Source organism: Camelus dromedarius, chromosome 18 (genome assembly GCF_036321535.1).
Source record: "Camelus dromedarius isolate mCamDro1 chromosome 18, mCamDro1.pat, whole genome shotgun sequence".
Classification (NCBI taxonomy): domain Eukaryota; kingdom Metazoa; phylum Chordata; class Mammalia; order Artiodactyla; family Camelidae; genus Camelus; species Camelus dromedarius.
The window spans coordinates 9,218,099-9,239,921 of record NC_087453.1 but is presented as its reverse complement, the minus strand read 5'-3'; the positions used below and the strand labels follow the sequence as shown (position 1 = coordinate 9,239,921).

Sequence of the window (21,823 nt, the reverse complement as noted above, 5' to 3'; positions counted from 1 at the left end):
CACACTCAACTCCTTGCTGTTGCCCAAACACCTGATGTGATCCAACCCCAGGGCCTTTGCACCTGCGGTTTCCTCTACCTGGAATACTCTACCCTCACATCTTCCCAAAGTCTCTGTATCTAGTTCTTTCTTATTATCCAGGGCTCAGCTCAGACATCTCCTCCTCAGAGAGGCCTCCCTGGTCACCCTGGCCAGGATAGACCCCCCCAGGACCTATCTAGTTATGACCCTGTTTTAGATCCTGCATATCAGCATCTAAAATCACCCTGTATGTGTTTCCTTGATGTCCGCCCCACCCCCATCCCTTGCTAAAACATAACCAACACAAAACAGGGTCTTTAAGGTCCAGAGTAAGTACTCAATGGAACTTTTAACTGAGTCTTCAAAATAACTGGTCTGCACACTTCAGTAATGCTAAGGTCATGAAAAACCATGAAAGGCACCGAAACTGTTCCATATTTAAGAAAACTGAAAAGGCAGAATGACTAAATGCACTGTGTGATCCTGGATTGGAGGCTGGACCAAGATGAGCCATAAAGGATATTACTGGGACAACTGGCAAAACTGGAATATGGACTGTATGTTAGATAATGACCCTGTGTCTGGGTTAACCGGCCGCAATTTGATCACCGCACCATGGTCACGTAAGGGAATATCCCTGCTCCTTCGAGAGGCATGTTGAAGTACTTGGGGGCAAAGAATCATGATCTTTGTAACTTATTTACAAGTGGTTCAATCAGATAATCACAGTAGGAGAGAGAAAGCAAATGTAGTCAAATGCTAAAAATTGGGGAATCAAGGTGAAGTAGATATGAGATCATTAAACTACTCATACAGCTTTTCTATAAGTTTGACATTTTTCTAAATTAAAAAAAAAACTGAATAAATGGTCATGTTCATGAGACTGAGAGTTAAGAGGGTCAGGGAACTGGGGCAGACAGCCAGGTGTGTGTGCGCACGCCCACACAGGCACACTCGCACATTGCACCTACACGGGCACATTCACAGCCCCGTGCAGGCACACGCATATGTACTCTTGGGTGCGTGCCTGAGCGTGCCTGACACCTGACAGCACACACACACACGTGTGTGCACACAGACACACACACACACACACAAGCACAGGCACAACCTCACGTCCACACCTGCTCACACCCACCTGTGTGGCCCAGAGCTGCAGCACCAGCGCCCGCGCCCGCATCTCCTCCGACACGCCCATCTCCTCCAGGTGCAGCAGGTAACTCTCCAGCCATTTGCTCCGGTGGGCCCGGGTGGCCAGCCTGGCTGGGGACAGCAGCTTCCACAGGTGACCTTTGATCTTGCATACCCGGTCCTTATCCCCTGCAGGGATGGAGCACAGAGGATGGGGGTTACAGATCCACCTCCAGCCCAAGGCCTCCCAGTCCTGACCTCCTAAGAGGCCAAGGGTCTTCTGGGTCTTACTCTGGTCGGGGTTGGGGGTAGTTCCTGTGAAAAAGAAGCTACAGGGACAGGCCCGTGGGAACCCCAGCGGGAAGCCCTTTAAACATTGACCTGGCCCAGAGTAGTTGCTCAATAAACCTTTGTTAAATGAACTGGTTTCTTTGCATAGCAGGGAAGGGACAGGAAACAGGGAGCTGCATTCTCCCTTCCCAGGGTCTGATCCCAGAGCCCACGTGCACGTGGAGACCCGGCGAGCAGACTCAGCACAGCTTCACTCAGGAGACATCAGAACCAACCTAGCTGACCAGCAAGCCAGGGCAGATGGCTCTGGCGTCTCAAACTCAACTACCTGCAGGAAAGGCAGGTACAGTGAATGAGGGGGGCCAGGAAGGGGCCCAACGGGAGGGTCGGAGGGTCGGGTCCGGGCGGCCCTACTCAGCTCCACCCACCAGCCCCTCAGGCCTGACAGTGAAACGGCCCAGCACGGCCAGGCAGCCTGGGTTTCCAGAAGAAGCTGAAATCCAGATGTTCACGCGTAATCTTCTCATGTGATTTCAGGTTAGTATCTACGTAAGGAATGTGTGATCACCGCGCAGGCCACAAAAGCGTCTCAGAAGGTCAGCTTTGGCTATTGGATCACCTGTTCGCAATCACCATTAAACAAACAGTGGTGTGTTCACAGCCTGGAACACCGTGCAGCAGTGAAAACCAATGAGGAAGTTCCTTATGTGCAGCCCTAGCCAGGCCCACACAAGCAGACTGTTGAGGAAATAAAGCCAGTTGCTTATTGTTTATACACTATGTTAACACTACAAGATGATGCTATATTTACATATACACGCGCACATTTAAGATCTAGTTTTTCCAAAATCACCCTTGGGAAAGGGCGAGCCACTTGGATGGCTACGAAATTCCAAAGTACTAAAAACTCTTGGGCAAATCACTTTGTATCTCTGAACCTCAGTTCCCCATCTGTAAATTGGGGACAACCTGGCTCATAAGACCATTAGGAGGACTCAAAACAGAACACACGTGGTACTGGCAGGGGTTTGCTACAGTCCTGCCACTTTTTAAGGTATTATTTATCAGCCCCAGTGTAACGACTCAATGCTATGAATCAGAACTGCCAGGCCCGTGTGACTGGTAACTCTGCTGGAACCAGGAGAAACAGGTTCGATCCCAGCCCTCCATGCTGTGTGGGCTCTGCGGAGGCCCTGTCCATCTCTGGGCCTCAGTCTCCCCATCTGTAAAACAAGGGGGCCTAGGCTTAAAAACACCTCTATCCCCTGGACACCTAAGGGCACAGTCCAGAGAGGCCCCCACATTTTTAAAGTTTTGTCTTTTACCTTTAAAATGCTTTCAATTTTTGCATTAGACCTTGTGATTCTTTGATATAAGAATGCCTCCCCCCCCCCTCAAGCAATACATTAGCCAATAATCCAGGGAAATGAATATTCCAGAAAGAAGCAGTATGCTTCACTTGGGGCTCTATTTAACTCCCTCTTGTGTGAGAAGCACCAGACTCATGGTCTAAGGGTCCCAAGAGGGTCGATTTTCTTTTAAAACATGTGTATATTTTTTAAAGCAGAGGAGGAGAAATGCTTGCAAATGGTAAATAACAACAGCAGTAGCAGCAACAATAATAATAAAAGAACAAGAAAGAAACTCTAGGAGTTCAAGTGGACATACCCCAAAAGAGTTTCTCTCCATCCCATCTCAGCCTTCCCAGAGGCAAAAAATCTATACATGTCCCCACATTAAACACACCCATAAAATATACCCACTGCTCTGCACCCATTTTCATAACAGCAGATTTTTCTCCTATAGCAGCACATCCCATTCCTTCTTACAGTTGCACAGCTTTCCTTTGTGTGGAAGCATAATTTATTTAATCAGCCACTACTGGTGGACATTTAGGTGGCTGGCAGGGTTTGCTGTAACAAGTGACACGGCAATGAATATCTGTGGATCTCTGGACACGTGTGAGCATTTCTGTAGGGTAGTTCCGAGAAGTGGCAATACAGGGTCAAAGGAATGTGTATTCTACATGTTGATAGGTTCTGCCAAATCTCTTCTAAAGGAGCTGTACAGCTTCACATGCCCCACAGCAAGGTCTGGGGGCTGTTCTGTACCCCACCTCCAGGCCCTCGCTGAGAAACCTCCCCAACATTGTCACCTGCTGTCCACACTGGGGAATGCAGTCTTCCTTACTCAGCGCAGAGCTACTCCCAAAGTAACAGGGAGGGCCCCCCTCTGCATCTACCCAGACTCCCCTGGAGCTTCGTAAGGTGGAAAGGGCAATGGAGAAATTACTCTTTCCTGGAGAAGCAATCGGTGCTGGGATGTGTCAGTGCTTTACGCACAGGATTTTGCAATCAAAGTTTCCATTTTGCTGGCTCTGCCACCCACCACGCTGTGTGTCTATGACAAGCGGCTTCACCTCTCTGAGCCTCGTTTCTTTACACAAAATGAGTTTAATAATACCAACCTTCCAGCACTGATAGCAGGATTCAATAACATAAGAAGTTGCCTCTAAAAAGACGTTAAGAGTCATGAACAGGCAACTCACAAAGAGGAAAAGCAAATGGCTGGAAACAAAAAAAATTTTCATCACAGCAGTCAGGGATGCCCATAAAACCAGATACCCCTTTTTGCCCATCAGATGGGCAAGGATTTAGAGACTGATAATTGCATGTTGACAACAGTTGTGGGAAAATGCAAATTAAAACAAGTTACCCACCTCTGCCCATCAGATTGGCAAACAAGTGGAAAGACTGATAAAATCTGATGGGGAATGAGCAGACTCCTTCACTTCGAGCAGGCGTATGAATTGCTTCATGGTTTTGGAAATGATGTGGCAATAGCACATAAAAATTTTAATGTGTATGACTTCTGACCTGGCAAACCCACTTTCAGGAAACTGCTAGAGAGAAATAAAATCACCAGCTGGTAGAAGATATACAAGTACAACGAAATACTATAATAGCCACGAAAAAAGAGGAAATAATTATAAACATCTTTTGGAGGGAGGTGGCTGCCCAAATACCGACCTGCGAGCGCTAGGAAGACGTTTGGATTTTTAAATGGTGATTTTACTTCCTTCTATTTTGCTTGATTTTTCTAGGGTTTTCTAGGTATAGTATCAGATTATCTGCAAATAGAGATAGTTTTATTTCTTCTTTACTCATTCTTACACTGGTAAATGATTTCTCATATCTAATTGCATTGGCTAATGCCTCTAGAAGATGTTTGTATTGACAGGGGAGAACATACAGCTATATTGTTAGGTTAAAAAAATAAGTTGCAGATAACAGATATAATCCCTTTTTGTAAAAACTCACAGTGACACCCTAGATATGTTTGTCTGTCTGCATTTTCAAAATAGAATATGCTTACAAAACACTGTGCAGGGATGTATCAGCATGCTAACATTGGTTTCCATTGGAAGCTGAGCTTGGAAGAGTAGTATTACTTTTTACTGTCGACATCTACCACAGGAATATGCTTCTTTCTTAATTTAAACAATCAAATGTGTTAAAGTTTGATTTTTTAAATACATAAATAAAGGAAATGGGGGTAATGAGCTATCGTAAGCCCTGGATGAGATAATGCTTAACCTAGTATCTGGCACATAGAAAGTGCTCAACAAATAGTGTTTTTTCTTATTATCTCAGCCAATCCTAACAGCCACTCTCTAGGAAGATCTTACTGTTCTCCCCATTTTACAGACGAGATCACAGAGGCACAGAGTGAATACACAAGAGCCAGTAAACCACCTCAAGCCATCTGAGCCCAGAGTCTGTCTCCATCACTCCCTTCAACTGCCCCTCTAGAAAAAAGACCTGAGGCAAAAAGAAGTTAAGTAACTTGCCCCCAAATCATCAGCAAGGAAGTAGCAGAGTAGGGATCTGAATCCAAGTTTTGCTGCAAGTGTCTGAGACCAGGACACACAGTATTTCTCAACCTACCTGAGGTACCTGTCAAACATGCAGTTTCCCAGCCTCCCTGGAGATTCTGATTCAAATGGACTGGGGTGGAGCTTGGGGACTTGTGTCATTATTAACAAGGGTCCCAGAGGATTCTTCTCACGGGGAAGCTTGAGGCACAGTGGCTAGGGGACAGTGCAGCCCAGTGTTCCTGCAGCCCCGGCACACTGAATCCAGCAGGAAGCTCTTTGCTAATACTGAGTTCCCCTGGAGCCACGATAATGAATGAGGTGGGTTTTTCAAACGATGTGGAAAGTCCTAGATGTAGAATTCAGTGAAAACTCCAAGTGGCAGAGCAATTCCTCCAGTGTGCTATGTCGCTGTTACAAAAGCACGGGGACCGTAACTCAGAAAAATGAAGGCATGTGTGCCCGGAAGGACATGTACAAGAATGTTCACAACAACCTAATTCACAGCCCCAAACCAGAAACTACCCAGATGTCCATCAACCAGGAATGGATAAACAAACTATGGCTATTACTCTAATAAAATACTACACAGCAATGAAAAAGAACAAACTATTAATCACACAACAACTTGCATGAATCTTACAGGCATGAAGTTGAGTGAAAGAAGTCAGACATGAAAGGGCACATATTGTATGATTTTTTTTATAGGAAGGCCAAGAACAGGTAAAACTAAGCTGAGGTGAAAGAAATCCATACAGTGGCTAGTTTAGATCTACTTCTCAGGTATGCATTTATGACCTGTGTGCTTTCCTGTATATAAATTATACCTCTGTGGGAAAAAAAAGAAATTAAAACCCTTAAAAATAGAAAACAATAAAATAACACACAAACGTATGTGTGCATGTGTGTGTGTGTATCTAGAGAAAACTCTGTCAGGAGATACTCCAAGCTAGTAATAAGGGTCACCCCTGTGGAGGGGAGGGGTGGTGGTGGGCTGGGATGCGGAGAAAGCAGAGAACTCTTTTATTGTTCCCTCTAAATTAGTCTATGTGATTTGAATTTATTATAACTAGCATAAACGATTTGTAAAAAATTTTAAAGCAAATTAAATCTTAAAACAAGAAAAGGAGCACACACACACACACACAAGGTCCCTAGGCCCCACTCCAGATGTGCTGTATCAGAATTTCCAGCAGGAACCCCAGCTCCGGTCCAAGCCCTGCCTCCCCAGCACTGTGCTCTTGCATACCCCGAGTGGCAAGGAGCTCACTGCCTCCCAGGGCATTAGAATGTCTTTCTGCCTATGTGGCCTATGATCCTTCAGCTTGAGGGTGGACTCCTCCTCTGGGTCCCTCTGTCAGCCCTGCCACCCACCAGGGCCCCCACAGTGCTTACCCACTGACAGTGAGCCACGTGCCAGTTTGGGGAGCATCAGGTCAAGCTGGCGGAAGGTATGGAAGACGTCGGCTGAGTGGACGCGGTCCTGGGCCTGGCTCTCCTGGGTGTGCGGTGGGGCCTGGACACCATACAGAGTCAGGTAGCCAGCTCTGGGGGCAGCAGACAGCTAGTCAGGGGGTCGTCCTTGGATGCTCCCAGCCAAACCCTCCCAGGGGCTACTCACAAGCTTTTCTTCACTCGCACTTCTGAGCAGCACCTAGTCTTCCTACCATGTGACAGGGACCGTTCTGAACCCGACAGTCAGGACGAAGGAAAACAGACAAGACCCTCACATCCTCATGGAGCCGACACTCTAGTGCCGGAGTCAGACAGACAGAGAAGTGAGTTTTATGTGCTCAGGGGGAGGGGGAGCGGCTCGCGGTTAGGCTGAAGGATGAGAAGGAACTCAACGTGGGGAGAGCTGAGGGAGGGGGCCGAGGCACAGGGAAGAGCCAACCTCCCAAGGCAGGAAGGAGATGGGGTGTTGAGCACTCCAAGGAGCCTGGTGAGCAGAGCAGAGTGAGGGGTGGCTGGTGGGGCGAGAAGCGGGCACCGATCAGGAAAGGAAGTTCCTGCCTCTGGAGAGGCAGTCAGGGCAGGCTCCCTGGAGGAGGCAGGGTCTGAGTTGAGCCCTGCAGAATGAGCTGGGGGAAGGGGTTTGGGCAGAGGGCACAGGCCTGGGACCACACGAACATGTACCACCGTATTGGTGTGTCTGTCATCCAACTTGCCCATTCCCTTTCTATTTCAGGGGCTGCAGATGGAAATGAAAAGGCTCAAGGCTGCTGCCAACCCGGGAGGCAAGAGCTGCAGCCCAGGGATCCATTTACATCTGCCCCCTGTGTTGTCCCTGCTGTTCCCATGGGCCGAAACACACTCAGCTGCCATCACATCGTCCCCACCTCCCCCAGGCCCACAGCTTCCTCTCTGACCTCTTTGCCCCCACAAGGACACAAGATGGCAGAAGCCAGGAGACCCGGGAGTTGTCCTGCTGTGAACTTGCTGGGCGGTTTTAGCTGCACCTCTCTGGACCTCAGTCTCCCCCATCAAACGATGACAGGGTGGGCCAGACCAGCATCACCCAGATCAGCTATAGCCGCTGACAATGTCCACACCACTTTAGGGCGAAATGAGAAAAAGCGGACGCATCAAGGGTCCCACCGGAGAGTGCAGGCTCAGCATGCAGGCCTGCCGGGACCACAGCCATGGGACTCTGGGCAAATGACTTAGGCTCCCCAGGCCTCAGCTTTCTAATCCATCAAGCGGGGTTTGTAAAGTATGAGCTCTCTGACTTGTAGAGCCACTGTAAGGACCAACTGCATCAGCACACATTGAGTCTGTATGTACACACATATGTATCATAAGTGTTCCCGTGGGCTCATACGTTTCAACGAATGCCTGCCCTTTATTCTGAAACTGTGTGGTTCTAAATTTTTGGGGGGTTGAAATGTCTTGATTTTGTGAGATGCTGGTCATTAATGGCACCAACAAAAACATCGAGCCGTCCTTACTGGTTCTCTTTCCCTCGCCGCCCGTGGCCACCTTCCTCCATCCCCGCCACCACCGAATCAAATCTTTCAGCAGGTCCCCTCAACTCCATCCCCCAAAGCTACCCAAATTGTCACCACCTCCCCTGTCATCTCCTGGTCCAGGCCACCATTCTCAATCACCCGGGCAACAACCACAGCCCCCTAACAGGTCCCCCCACTTCCCTCTCATTGCCACACACCTGACCTACGGTCTAATCTCCACCTGGCAGCCAAAGAGAGCTTTTAAAACTCTAAGTCCAATCATGTCATGTCCCACCTTAAACCCTCAATGTCACTCATCTTACTTAGAACAAACTCCAAAGCCTTCCAGGGCCTTGTGGCTCCATGAGACCTGGTTTCTGCCAAGTTCTTTGACCTCATCCCCCTGCCCCTACCTCCTTGGCTCATTAGGCTCCAGCCCATTAGCCCTCCTGCCAAGCATCTTCCTACCTCTGGGCCTTTGCACTTGCCATTTCCTTCGCCTAGAATCTTGGCATGGGGGGCCTCTTATAGGCAGACCTCAGCTCTGAGTCCAGGACCTCAGAGAGACCCTCCTTATCCGTCTGCTTAGAAGAGTCCCCCAGACACTGTCACCCCATCTGTGAATCTCTGTATTTCTCACTCTCTGACATAACCGTCTGTGTTTATTGATTTATTGTTCATCTCCCCACCTAGTGTCAGCTCTGTGAGTTTCGGGACTTCATCTGTCTTCTCCCTGTTGAACCCCCAGTGTCAGGAATAGTGTCTGGCACTGCTGAAGGAAGGAACATTCAGTCCTACAGTTCTTAATATAAGCTTACAAGGTCTGATAAAAAGTTAAAGTCCTGGGTTTGTCTCTCAAACATTTTGTTTTCCTGGTCTGTGAAGTTCCAAGGTCTGGAAGCCACAGGAAAAGATGGTCTCTGAAGTCCTGTTTGCCACTCCCTCCCTGGGTGACCAGGTCCCCTTTTTGGCCTGGGTCTCTTTTACAGCTCATAGACTGAGTCAGGCAACCACTCGGGGTCCCAGATGCAACATGTCATCGATCAACCTTTGCTTTGAGTGTCCCAAACTGCTCCCCCCGCCACAGAGTCCTCCTGGTTGCCCTGGCCACTGCTGACGGCTGGCCCAGGTCCAGAGTGCGGGGCTCACCGGAGTAGGAAGCTGTAGGAGAAATCGAGGAGACCCATCTCACGCCAGCCACTGCCTGCTTCCGCGGTGTCGCCCAGCAAGAGAGTGTGGAGGTTGGTGTACATGGCCTCCGTGAGTGCCTGGAGTTCCCTGTGGAGGAGAGTCCTGGGGCAAGGAACAAACGAGTGAGAGTGTCGCTTACAAAAGGAAATATATGCACACGGGAGCCTCCCTCCCCAAATCTCAACAGGACTCCAGCTCCCCATTGGCAGTGGGGGCCTTTGGTAGATCGGCTTAAACAAGGTGATATTATTATTTCTCTCATCATCGTCAACAACAATAGTTACTATTTACTGTACTAAGCACAGGGATTTCATTTCATCTTTTGATATCCCTGGGGGCAATGGTTACTACTATGATACCCATTTTACAGATGGAGAGACTCAGGGACAGAGAGGAGAAGGACTTGCCCAAGGTCACCTAGCCAGTAAGTGATCTCGATAGGATTGAAGCCCTGGTCTGCCCAGCTCCAGAGTCTGAACTCTTAAAGTGCATCCCCGCTTGGGGCACAGAAGCTTGAATAAGGAGCCCACAGACTTCTGGAAGAGAGAGAACTAAGAAAGCAACCCTTCCTCCTTGAGATTCAAAGTTAGGAAGGCCTGTTTGGTAGTTAAAGTGTCCCTTGACCAAGGACTGCTAATAAGACATGACCCCAAGTGACCACTACCTGAGGAATAGGGGAGTCTGGCTGGTGACCTGGTCTCAGCATGTGTACCTAGGAGCCTGAGAAGAATCAGTTCAGGGAGAGCATGTGGCTGAAACTAAGCCTCCACAGTACAGTCAACACTGAGTCATGACTGAGTGTACCATTAGAAGTCAAGAAAGGTAGGATCTTCCATCTAACTTTAAGCCCCTCTACATTCTGCAAGGACCTAGACCAGCAGGTGAAGTGTCCATGGGGCCGTGCAGAGCTGATGTTCAACAGTGACACCTTGTGGCAGAAACAAGAACAGCGCTAGCGTAAGAATCAAATGCTCCAGGTGGAAGAGAATGAGCTGTGGAGTCTGCAGACCTGGGTTCAAATTCCAGCTCTGCTACTTACTAGAAGTAGACCTTGGGTAAGTCACTTCACTTCCCTGAGCCTCAGTTTCCTCACCTGTAAAATACAGATAAAAATACCTACTCCTGAGGCTACTGCACAAATATGAACACGTGCCTATCAAAACCTGGCATTCACCGGGTGTCTTCAAGTGGAGGTCGGCATCATTCTGTGCCCCTGCACCTAGAAGGGTGACCAGCATATAGCAGGTCCTCTGGTGTTTGCTGAATTAGTAAATGTGCTCACAGGTCTTGTTGATGTAAGTATCCCTTATGCTTCAGGACTTGCACCACCTCCTAGCTGTGTGACCTCGGGTGAGTTACTTCTCTAAGCCCCTGTGTCCTCATCTCTAAAATGGGGCTGCAAGTTACTTACCCTCCAGCATTGCTATGAAGACTCATGAGATCATGCATGACGCCAGCACAGAGTATGGACTCAAAAATATTAATCACTCCACCACCTCCCTTTATTTGATAGATGTGGAAACAGAGGCTCAGAGAGGGGGAGTGACTTGCCAAAAGTCACACAGCTAGGTAGTGGGAAAGCTGGGATTTGAATCTAGGCCTGGCTGACCCCAGCCCTGGTCTCCTTCTACTAAAATCAGGGATGCCTCTTAAGAAGTAAGGAGTTCTTCTTCAGCCCAATTCTCTTGGGTTATCTTTGTGCATTTTCTCAAAACAAAATGTCTTTCCTGGACACCTGTGGTGGAAACAAGATCAGCCCACACAGGACTTGAACTCCACAGGCAGATGCCAACCGCCCACCCTGGCCCACGCACGGGTGCCGTCTGCGGCCACTCACGGTTTCATCTTGGACTTTTCATCACTGGGGCTGTAATGCGGAAGCTGCACATCAAAAATCCTCTCCATGAGGAAGACAGCGTAGGCGTGGAAGTCCAGTCTGGTGCGAGGCTCCCACACCACCATGTCATAGGAGTGTGGGTCCAGGAGGACAGTGACATACCTGCCCCCCACCAGCACCTGGGAAGTTGGCAGGGATGGAGTGAGGAGTTCAGCTATGAACAATAGTCGTTCTCAGTGGGCAAGGGCTTACCCTGTGCCAGGCACTGGCCCCACCAGGTACTTAAGTCCTCTCATCTACCCCTCACAACCACCCTGTGAGGCAGGGACCAACATTCACCCATTTATAGCTCAAAAGTAAGGCTTAGAGAAGGGACATAATGTCCCCAAGATCATACAGCTGAGAAGTGGCAGAGCTGGGACTGGAATTCGGCACTTTTCTGAACCAAAGGTTATGCTCTTAACCGCCTCACTTTTAAGAATCTGCCTCGGTTATCTTAGTTACTGTAATATCTCCAGCAAACCAGGAGAGAGTCTGCACACAGAAGACAGAGGATGATGTAAGCGCATCATAGGTGGATGGGTTGGATGGATGAATGGTTGGCTAGCTGAATGGATCAATGGACAGATGGATGGAAGGGTGTTGGTGGATAAATGCTAGTGGACACAACATAGGTGGGTCGGTGGACAGATGGAAGGAAGGATGGAAGGAAGTTTTTGGGTAAATGCTAGTGGATGTGAAAGCAACACCCACTTCTTTGGAAGGCTGAGCTCTGCATGCAGCTCAAGAAGGGAAGGAAGCAGCACTGGAGAGCTGTAATCCTGCAGCCAACAAAGGTCAGGGGATTTTCCCTCAAATGTCTGCGGAGGGGGTCACACAACTCTAACTGGGCCATTTTCAAAATGTCATCTGTGAATCACGTTACTCAAATTCTCTTATAAAAATACAAGTCAATATCCAAGAAAAAATGCTACTGGATGGATTATTAGATGGGTGGATAAATGGAAGGATAGATCACTGAATGTATGTTGGGTGGAAAGAAGAATGGATGGGCAGCTAGAGGTTGCTTGCAAACTAAATGTATGAATGAATGTTGAGCACATGGATTGCAGGATGCCAAGCGGATATTGGGTAAAGAGATTGAAGGATGAATGTTGGATGGATGGAAGATGGCAGGATACATGGAAGGTGGTTGTTTGGATGCTGAAGTGGTGGATGGACAGCAATATAGACAGATGTATATCAAGTGGACAGACACTGGATATTGAATGGGTAGGTAATTGGATATTGGGTGGTAGTAGCAGATGGATGGAAACATGGGCAGATAAATGGCAGAATTGAAGTTGGTGAAAATTAAATATACGGATGAAAGATGGGTGGATGGTAAGTACATGAGTGGAAGAATGATGGATACACTTGGATAGACAGATGGAGAAATAGATGATGGATAAGTGGATGGATAGACGGATGCTGGATAGATATTTAGAAAGATGGATGAATGAGTGGGGATACATGGAGGCTTGATGGAAATGGGATGTATGAGTGAATATTGGGTAGATATCAAAGTGGAAGAAGGCTGCTTAGATATTGGGTAGACAGGCAGAGGGACAGATGTTAGATGGATGGGTGGATGTTGGATAGATGGAAGCTAAATAAATGGATAGAGGTAAGTTAGATGACTGTACAGGTATTGGATAGATACTGAATGACTGCACAGCTCAATGCTGGGAAGATGCTAGAGGGATAGTGAAGGGATGGATGTTAGATTACTGTTGGACGTACAGGTGGACAGGTGCATAGAAAGTGCCTGGACCACTGGATGGTTAGTGTATGGATGGATATTGAAGAAATCAGTAGGCACCAGCTATAAAGGCCCAGCTGCTCACCCCCTTCCCTCCCAAGAGGCACAAGGGGCACTTACAGTAAAGATATCACCATGCTTCTCCTTCATCCTAGTGAGGAAGCTGGCAGCATCTTTTCCAAACTCCAAGGCATGGCCCAACCAGGGGATACTGCCCAGGTCCAGGGGAGGCTCACCAGGTCGCCTGCAGAAGCAATAGCACTTGTCACCATTTGATAAATCAGGGAAGAGAATAAAAAGTGTAAGGCATGGGGTGTGATTTTCAATGGAGAGGCCATCTTCCTGGAGGAGACATTTAATCAAAGACTTGAAGGTGGTGAGGGAAGGAGCCACATAGGAGATTTTCTTCAAAAGAGAAGCTTCCGGGCTGAGGTCAGATCGTGCCTGGTGTGTTCAAAGAACAAGGAGGAGGCCAGTGTGACTGGATTGGAAAGAGAAAGGAGAAGCAGCAGAAGCTGAGGCCAGATCAGTAATGGGCCAGACCAGGCCTTGCAGGTGGCTCTGAGGACTTCAGCTTATGCTCTCAGTGAGGTGGGGCTGTGGGGGTGTGGAGCAGAGCAGGGACATGATTTGGCTTACGTTTTTAAAGGACCCTTTTGGCTGCTGAGCAGGGAATGGACCAAAGAGGGTTGAAGCTGAGGGACCAGTTGAAGTTGATACATATTAGGGGGTCCAATCAAGGTGGTGATCTCTCTGCAGATAGGAGAGCTTTCCAGAACCCAGGGGTACAAGGATACCGAGTTCTCTGCTGGAGTGAGCATGGACCAGGGTTCTGTCATCTCACACTTCCTGTCATGCCCACAGAGAAAGGATGAGGCTGGCGAACGTGGTTGGGTGGTAGGAGGTAGAACAACTGGCCTCATCAATGACCCCATCACTGACCCCACCTGCCTTTCACCAGCTCAGAATGTGCAGTATCTCAGGAGGACAGAGGCCAGGCCCACAGCCTGTGGGGATGTCCCAGGGGTACAGGTAGCTCAGCCAGGGGTAGGAAGGTTGTGTGTGTGATATTCAAGGTCAAAAATCTCATCTGTGAGAGCAGAGAGATGCCTCTGAGGATATGATAACAGTATTTGTAGCTCACTGTTGTAGATGGAATTCTAAGATGACCACAATGACCAACACCTTCTATAATATCCTCCCACTGAGTGGGGTAGATGGTACAGTTGACTTTAAGAAAAAAACCATTCACCTTAGTGGGCCTGACCTAATCAGGTGGGGACAGGGCTCTTCCTGGCAAAAGAGACTCAAAGCATGAGAGATTTGACATAAGGGAGCTTCTCTGTTGCTGGCTTTGAAGATGGAAGGGGCCACATGTCAAGGAATGCAGGGGGTCTCTAGGGGCTATAAGTGGACCTTGGCTGACAGCAAGCAAGGAAAGGGGAACTTCAGTCCCACAACCATGAGGGGCTGAATTCAGCCAGACTCCTCCTTGGAGGTTCCCGATAGGAAGGCAGCCTGGCCAACACCTTAATGTCAGCCTTGTAAGGCTCTGGACAGAGAACCCAGCCACACTGTGCTGGACTTCTGACCTACTGAAGTGTGAGCTAATGAACTGGTGTGGTTTTCAGCTACTAAGTGTGTGGTGATTTGTTATGCAGCAAGAGATAATTAATACACTCAAATTTATAATTGCACTTTCAATGGGCCCTGCCCTTGGCCAAGTACTTGTTATTTGAGCATTTCATTTCATCCTCCCCTACCACCCTCTGAGGGAGGGACTACTAGCTAAGGAGAGCTACATCATGATCAAAAAATGGGCCTTATAATATTGCGGGGCTGGTGCTCATGGCAGATCCTGGGAGGTCCCTAACCCTAGGCTAGGGCCCTGTTTTAGTCATAGAATTATCAGAACCACTGGATGCAGAGAGCTCCCTCTACTGAATGAGTGAATGAGTGAGTGAATCATCCCATCTTTTCTTTCTGTGGATTCATTCACTCCTTTACCAAATATTAACTACAAAGCAGGTACCTTCCTGGGAGCTGCAGATACAGCAGTGAACAGGGAGGATGAGGCGATGTTTTTCATTGCAAACGATAGGAACTCAACTCAAAGTGGCTTGAGCCCCCCCACCCCCCAAAAAGAACGCAATTTATTGGCTCAATCAGGGCAAGACCAGGGTTGAAATCCTGGCTTCAGGGAGCTGGTGGGGAAAACACCTTCAGGTACAGCAGGATCCAGGAACTCCAAGGATGTTGTCAGGATTCATTTCACTCTATCTTTCAGCTCTGATGTCTGCTGTGTTGGCTTCACCCTCAGGCAGCCTCTCCCTGCATTGTGTCGGGGTGGCTCTTAGCAGTCCTGACATCCTGCCAGCTCAGCCATCCCAGTGGGAGTCTCTTTGTCAGTGGTCTTAGTGAAAGTCCGGCTGACTCAGGTTGGCCTTGTTTAAGTCAGATGCAAATCCCTTTACTAATCCCTGAAGTCACATGGGATGCTCACGTTGGCCGGCCCAGATGTCCAGCCAACTCCTGGAGGTGGAGTTGGAGACTGGAGCAGTTTCACTACACTGATAAGTAATTAATGGCCTCCCTGGACTCAAGTCCTTTGCAGTTTATTCTACATGGTCTGGCCCTGAGGTTTGAGCAACAGCTATATGTCAGGCCCTACGCATCTTCCAGATGTTTCCTGCTTGGTAATGATGGCTGATACTTGATGAGCCCTGACTGTGTAACAGCCGTATGAGGAGGGAACTGTTACTATCAAGTCCATTGTACAGCCGGTGAAACTGAGGCACTGAGGCGTTTGCCTGAGGGCCCACCATGGAGGATCTGGGTTTCTAATCCAGGCAGGTCTGGCTGCAGAGCCCACATTCCTGATGCTACCCTGGCCCCAAGTCACCCCAAGTGGACATTTGCACATTCACTTTGCAGATGAGGAAACTGAGACACAGAGAGGTTTCAGCGACCTGCCCGAATGCAAGTCAAGGCCTGAGATTTACCCCTAAAACCTCTTTTGGGGTGTGGGGAGGGCTGGGACTTCCTTTCTCTGCTTTTTATCCTGGCTGCTGCCAGAGCTCCCCAGCAAGCCTGGTGTTATTTCTGGCAGCTTTCATCTTTCCCCAGAAAAGTTCCAAGGAGGCGCAGACAAAGGCAGGAAGCTGGAGCCCAGGTGCCTGACCCCTGATGTGCCAGCAACTCCTCCAGCCCCTGGGCCTTGAGTCCAACTCAGGCCCAGGTCACATTCCAGAGTGACTCAGCCGGAGGCCAGTGGGGGCGAGGAGGCTCTATTTTGGGGTCTGTGGTCTCCAGCCTCACCCACTGACACTCTCACTGTTCTGAGGCACTGCCAGTCCCTGGGAGTCAGGAATGCAGGGTTTGACTCTCTCGTCTCCAGCTCCTGCCCACACAGTAGATGGTCACCTGCACTTCCTGGTTCAAATACCAAGGCATCTTTTCTGAGTCTCCCCTGGAGCTTTGATTCCCATCATGTGGGTTCCCCCCAAATCTGCCCATTCTCTGCTCACAGACCCCAGCGCCAATCCCATCACCTGTCCTGTCTCTCCCACTAGAACTTTTGCAAAAATCAAGGAGAGAGTCAAGCATGGATATCACCCACCTTTGGGTCCCTTGAAGTATCACAACCTCTCTGGACAGACGTCCCATGAGGGTAGACACTTCTTGTAGACCCAGCACTTAGAACAGTGCCTGGTACATAGCAGATGCTTAATAAATATGTCTCAGATGAATGAGACATGCACACAGTTGTTGCTCAACGGAAGCACGTCTCCTAGACTTGCTGAGAGGGTTAAGGGAGCTAATGCAGGTTAAGTGCCCACCACAAAGCCCACGATCTGGAGTGCCCAGAGCAGAGGCTGCATCACTTAGCTGTGTAATGTTGGTGGACTACCTGACCTCTCTGTCCAGCAATTTCAATTCAATTCAGGGCCTCAGGGAGGATATAATGGAGGAACAGAAGGGGCTGGTTGCTGCCCAGCTGGACTGGAACAACTTGAGCTTCTGTTTAAACTGCTTAACCCACTCTTTCCCTAGGGCTCAGCCGCAGGCTGTTTGCCGTTAACCAAGGGTCTCCGTAACCATCTTCCACTCCTTCCTCTCACTGCCTCCCACTGTGTAGAAAGTAAGTCATCTTACTCTAGTTTTGTAATAGACATAAATTCATAGAATTGCTTCTGAGCATAATGGGAAAAAAAAAAAACCAGTAGGGCAAGTATAATGATAAATAGAACAGCTGCAAGTTGGAGGGCAATAGGGAGTGGCGGAGACTGTGACAAGGTTTAGAAAGGGTTCTACTACTGAGTCCCAGGCAAGAGTTGCTAGATCTTCCAATTTTTCAGGAGAAGCTGTAAATCTGGAGTTTTATGTTTGGAATCCCCCAATTTTCTCCCCTTGTACTGTGTGATCCGCACCAGACCCACCTGGGGCTGAATCCAGACATGGACTATCATTTGGTGACCTCTGGTTAGTGCATGTTGGAATGAGACAGATTTATTTGTGCCTAGTAAATTCCATATCCTGCAAGGGCCCAGATCAGCCCTTGTGCCACTAGGAACCCTCACCTGATGCCGCTGTGGCTCTCTTCCCTCTAAAACGGGAGTTTCCCCCTCAGGAGACCTCTTCCAATGCTCCCTATAACTGTCACACAAGCCCAAATGGGAAGAGAGATGCATTCAGCCTGCCGGAGCGGCTGGGGCATGAGAGACCAGCTGCACCTCAGAGCACAGACAGAGAAACTAAGGCCCAGAAAGCAGGAAGGATGTTTCTGATACCCATACGGCAGATCATTAGTCCTGGTGGGCACAGGAGTCAGACTCCTAGCCCCCAACCCAAGGCCTCCAGACTCCCAGCTCACTGCCTCTCCCAGGAGAAAGCACTCCTGGTTACTGGGCCGGGTTTAAAAGCTCCTTGCCATAATGGCAGAAGTTTGAATTTGGACTGGGAGTTAGGTGCCATTAAAAGAATAATTTAATACATATTCTCAGGCAGAATAACAGAATAGTGCCTGTCATTGTTTTTTTGACATGCATGCTGAAATACTTAGTGGTGAGATACCATGATATCTGTAATTTCTTTAAAAATGTTAACAACTGTCCAATCGAGGTGATGGATACAAGGGGTTCTTATGGTATTCTTTTTATTTTTCTGTACAGTTGAAAATTTTCATAGCTAAATGTTTTTTAACTAAAAAATAAATAAATAAAAGACAAATAAAGACAAGATTTGTTGACTGACTAAAGTGGTGCTTTTTTTTTTTTCTTTTTTAAACTGGGTAAAGCATGAAGTTTGGAACCAGCTAGATATAGGATATAACTTCTGTGTGGCCTTAAGGAGGCCACTTAGCCTTTCTAAGTATCAGCTGTAAGGTGAGCTGATGGCTGTTACCTCGAGGGCTGGTCAGGAAAAAGGAATGAATAATGAAGAGTGCAGGGCCTCGTGTGTTTGACCCAGACTTTTGATCGCTGTCTACACACAGCCTCATCTACTTCTTTTTCCAACACTTGATTATTTGTCCTTCCTTAGGAATCTTCTGGTCATAGCTGCATCTCTTACTATCTTAACATCTTGTGATTTGAGAATTTTGAGCATTCAGATCACTTATAAAATGTGTGGGAAGAGTGAAAATTCAAATTTTCCTGAAAAGCAAAAATTCTGGCAGCCCAGATTTTTAATCCAGGCAATATTAAATAAGTTTCTTAGCCTCTTTGAGCCTCACTTTCCTCCTCTGTAAAGCAAGGGGTGTGGCGGAGGGTATAGCTCAAGTGCTAGAGCACATGCTTAGCATGTACGAGGTCCTGGGTTCAATCCCCGGTACCTCTTCTAAAACAAATAAATAAGTGAACCTAATTACCTACTCCCCCCCAAAAAAAAATAAAATATTAAAAAAAAAAAAAAAAACCAAGGAGTAACAAGAGTGCTCCCTTGCTGAGATGGGAGGAGAAAATGAGATTGGGGGCCTAAATTGGGGTCCTTGAGGGGCCTCCCCAGGAATCATGCAACTGTCTCTGCAACCATCAGTGACCCCCATACTCACACTTCTCACCAGTACTCACTGTTGACATCCCTAAGCCACCCACTGGTATAGAAATCAACACCTCGCTCTCAAAGATAAATTAGCTCTCTGGAATAATAGCAAGAATTACCTAAAATAACATTTAATTGGCATTCCCTCTAAACCAGTGATCCACTCTCACATACATGAGCATCATCATCATCCCCATTTTAAAGAATAGAAAACTGAGGTAGAGAGTGGTTATTCAACTTATTCCTATTTCCGGAGGCTGCGAGTTTCCATATGCTGAGCACCCAGGTACCTGCCTCCCAGAATCCATGTATTCTATGACCACCCTCATGTATCCCAGAGAAAAAGCACAGACCAGGGGGCCCCACAGGATGACCACAGGACATTGTCTGAAATAGCAAAGAACACTGGAAATAACTTAAAAGTCCACCAATAGGGACAAGAATAAAAAGGGAAAAAAAACTCTGCCAGCTCTTCATACTAAGGAATACTACACAGAAGATCAAAAGAATGAATTAGATCTCCACGTAGACATGTGAATCGATGTCAAAACTAAAATCTGGAGTGAAAACCGCAAAGTTACAGTCCGAAAACAACTCTATACAGAGTTACCCAAAAGCCTCACAACTTAGGAAAAATAATTCATTTCTCCATAGGAAAACTTGTCTGTTGACTTTTTCTTTTTTGTTTTCAGTGTTTCCAGGCAGATGATTGAATGCATGGTTTTAAATTTCACCTGGAAAGGTGTCCAGTGGTTGAAGAAAAATACCGTGAGCTCATTGTTTAGAAATTCAACTAACACATTGTTTAAAAATAAAAAGTTTCCAGAAAACTTCTGGAATTTTCAGACACTGCTGTATATGCACACACACTTCCACCGCCCTGTGTTATCTACAGGCTAATGTCTATGTTATAAGAGGAATTTTTAAAACAGCTGGAAGACTGAAGAGTTATGACAACCAGAGGCAGTGAGGTACCCTGGATGGGATCTTGGCACAGAAAGATGTTAATGGAAAAACTGATGAAACTCAAATAAAGTCCGGGCTTTGGTTAGTCATAACAGGCTGGTGTTAAATTTTAGTTTTAATGATTGTACCCTGATAATGTAAAACGTTAACAACAGTGGCAATTGTGTGAGCGGTATTTGGGAACTCTCTGTACAACTCTTCTGTGAATATGAAACTGGTCTAAAATAAAAAGTGTATTTTTAAAAAGATCTGGAAGGTTCCTCCTACATTAATCAACAGGAGAGGTCCAGAATTGTCTGAAACGTGGTTAGAAGGGCTTCCGTCTTATCTATAATGGGATAAATGTTTGTTTTAAGTTAAATGTATTCCTTGTGAGATTCAAATCAATTTTTAAAAATTTTTTATAGAAAGAAAAAGGCCTACTTTCATCTCCTTGATTTGAGATGGATGCATTTTACTTTTTCTCCCAAATTGCAGATTCTCAATTGAGCAGGAGAACCTTTGGGACTAGGAAACTAAGACATGGGGTCCTGGTTCTTCTCTGCCCAGGCTATGGAACCCCAGCAGAAGGGAGACCCCCTTCCTGGGCCTGAGTTTCTCAAGCAGAGGGAAATACAGAGCCTACCCAGCCCCTTCATCCAAGCCGGGGCAAACCTGGGGAGGGTGGTTCCAGCGCTGGTAAGAGGGCATCCTTCAGAGCCTCTGCCTTCCCGGCCTCAACTCTGCCACCTGTGTAATAGGGGTGAGAAGCAAGGTGGCCCCTTAAGGCAGCTGAGAGCGAGGCGAGAATCTGATACCGAGTTGGTGAGGGATCCAGGTAGAGGCTGAAGAGCAGGAGAGGGCTTCTTCCACCGGGAGTCACACAGCCTGTCCACAAACCCACTCTGCGCCCGTGACTCTCGGTCCCAGGCATCGTGCTCTGGGCCAGGCCTGGCCGAGCTGAGCGTGTACGGTGGGGGACCAGCCTCCTAAGACCTCTGTCCTGCACCTTCCCAACCGCGTCTCCCCACTTTGCGCCTTCTTTGCAGCTCGGCCTGGTCCCCTCGCCCGGGATGGGGCGGGAGGAAGAGCGCGGGAGCCCCCTCTGCAGGACGCCGGGTCTCCCACCTCCGAGGGGCTCGCCCAGGGGTTGTGGGGGACGGTGGGAAGGTGACCCCCTCCTCCCCAGGGGACTGGAGTGGGGCTCCGCCGTGGCCCTGCCGCCAGCTCGGCGACCCCCTCAATGCGGCCGGGGTGCGGGCTGGAGCGGGGACGCCCCCTTTGTCTAGCCCGGGGGCAGCGCGGGCCGGCCGGGCTGAGGGGAGCCGGGGCGGGCCGGGCGCGGGGTACTCACCGCGTGCGCCGGCGGGTCAGCAGCAGCAGCAGCAGCAGCGCGGCCAGAAGGCCGAAGACCACGGCCCAGGACATGGCAGGGCCGGCGACGAGGCTGCGGCGGCCGAGCGCGGGAGGCGGCGGGGCTGGCTCGGGGGCCACGGGGGCGCAGTCCCGGAGCCGAACCCGCCCCCGCGCCCCGCCCGCCCGCCCGCCTCGGGGCGGGGGGCGGGGCCGCGATCCCTCCCAGGTCTGGAGGGGTGGGCAGGGTCGCTCTACGAGACCCTCTTGCCCGACTCCCTGGCCCAGGAAAGGGGAGGGAATGTGGGTGGAAAATGTGGATGCGGAGGAGAGGAGATGCGGGTTGGAGGGGAGGAAGGAGGATGTGGTGGGAAGGGAGGGGTGCTGTA

The 21,823-nt window shown here is 48.7% G+C and overlaps 1 protein-coding gene across 2 annotated transcripts in view; it reads right to left on the bottom strand.

Moving 5' to 3' along the window:
- Positions 1-21,560, bottom strand: part of PTGIS (prostaglandin I2 synthase) — a 34,846-nt gene extending 13,286 nt beyond the window's left edge. Inside the window, exons 1-6 of one of the 2 annotated variants that reach the window (XM_031433635.2) lie at positions 21,436-21,560; positions 13,215-13,338; positions 11,294-11,472; positions 9,415-9,558; positions 6,713-6,864; positions 1,160-1,341 (exon numbers count right to left, since the gene is read on the bottom strand). In XM_031433635.2, the coding sequence (XP_031289495.1) occupies positions 1,160-1,341; positions 6,713-6,864; positions 9,415-9,558; positions 11,294-11,472; positions 13,215-13,338; positions 21,436-21,509 (855 nt within the window). In that variant the 5' untranslated portion in view covers positions 21,510-21,560. Of the gene's footprint in view, positions 1-1,159; positions 1,342-6,712; positions 6,865-9,414; positions 9,559-11,293; positions 11,473-13,214; positions 13,339-20,756; positions 20,848-21,435 lie in introns of those variants that run through there. The other variant, XM_064496997.1, reaches the window with a different exon arrangement.
- Positions 21,561-21,823: the final 263 nt, after the last annotated feature.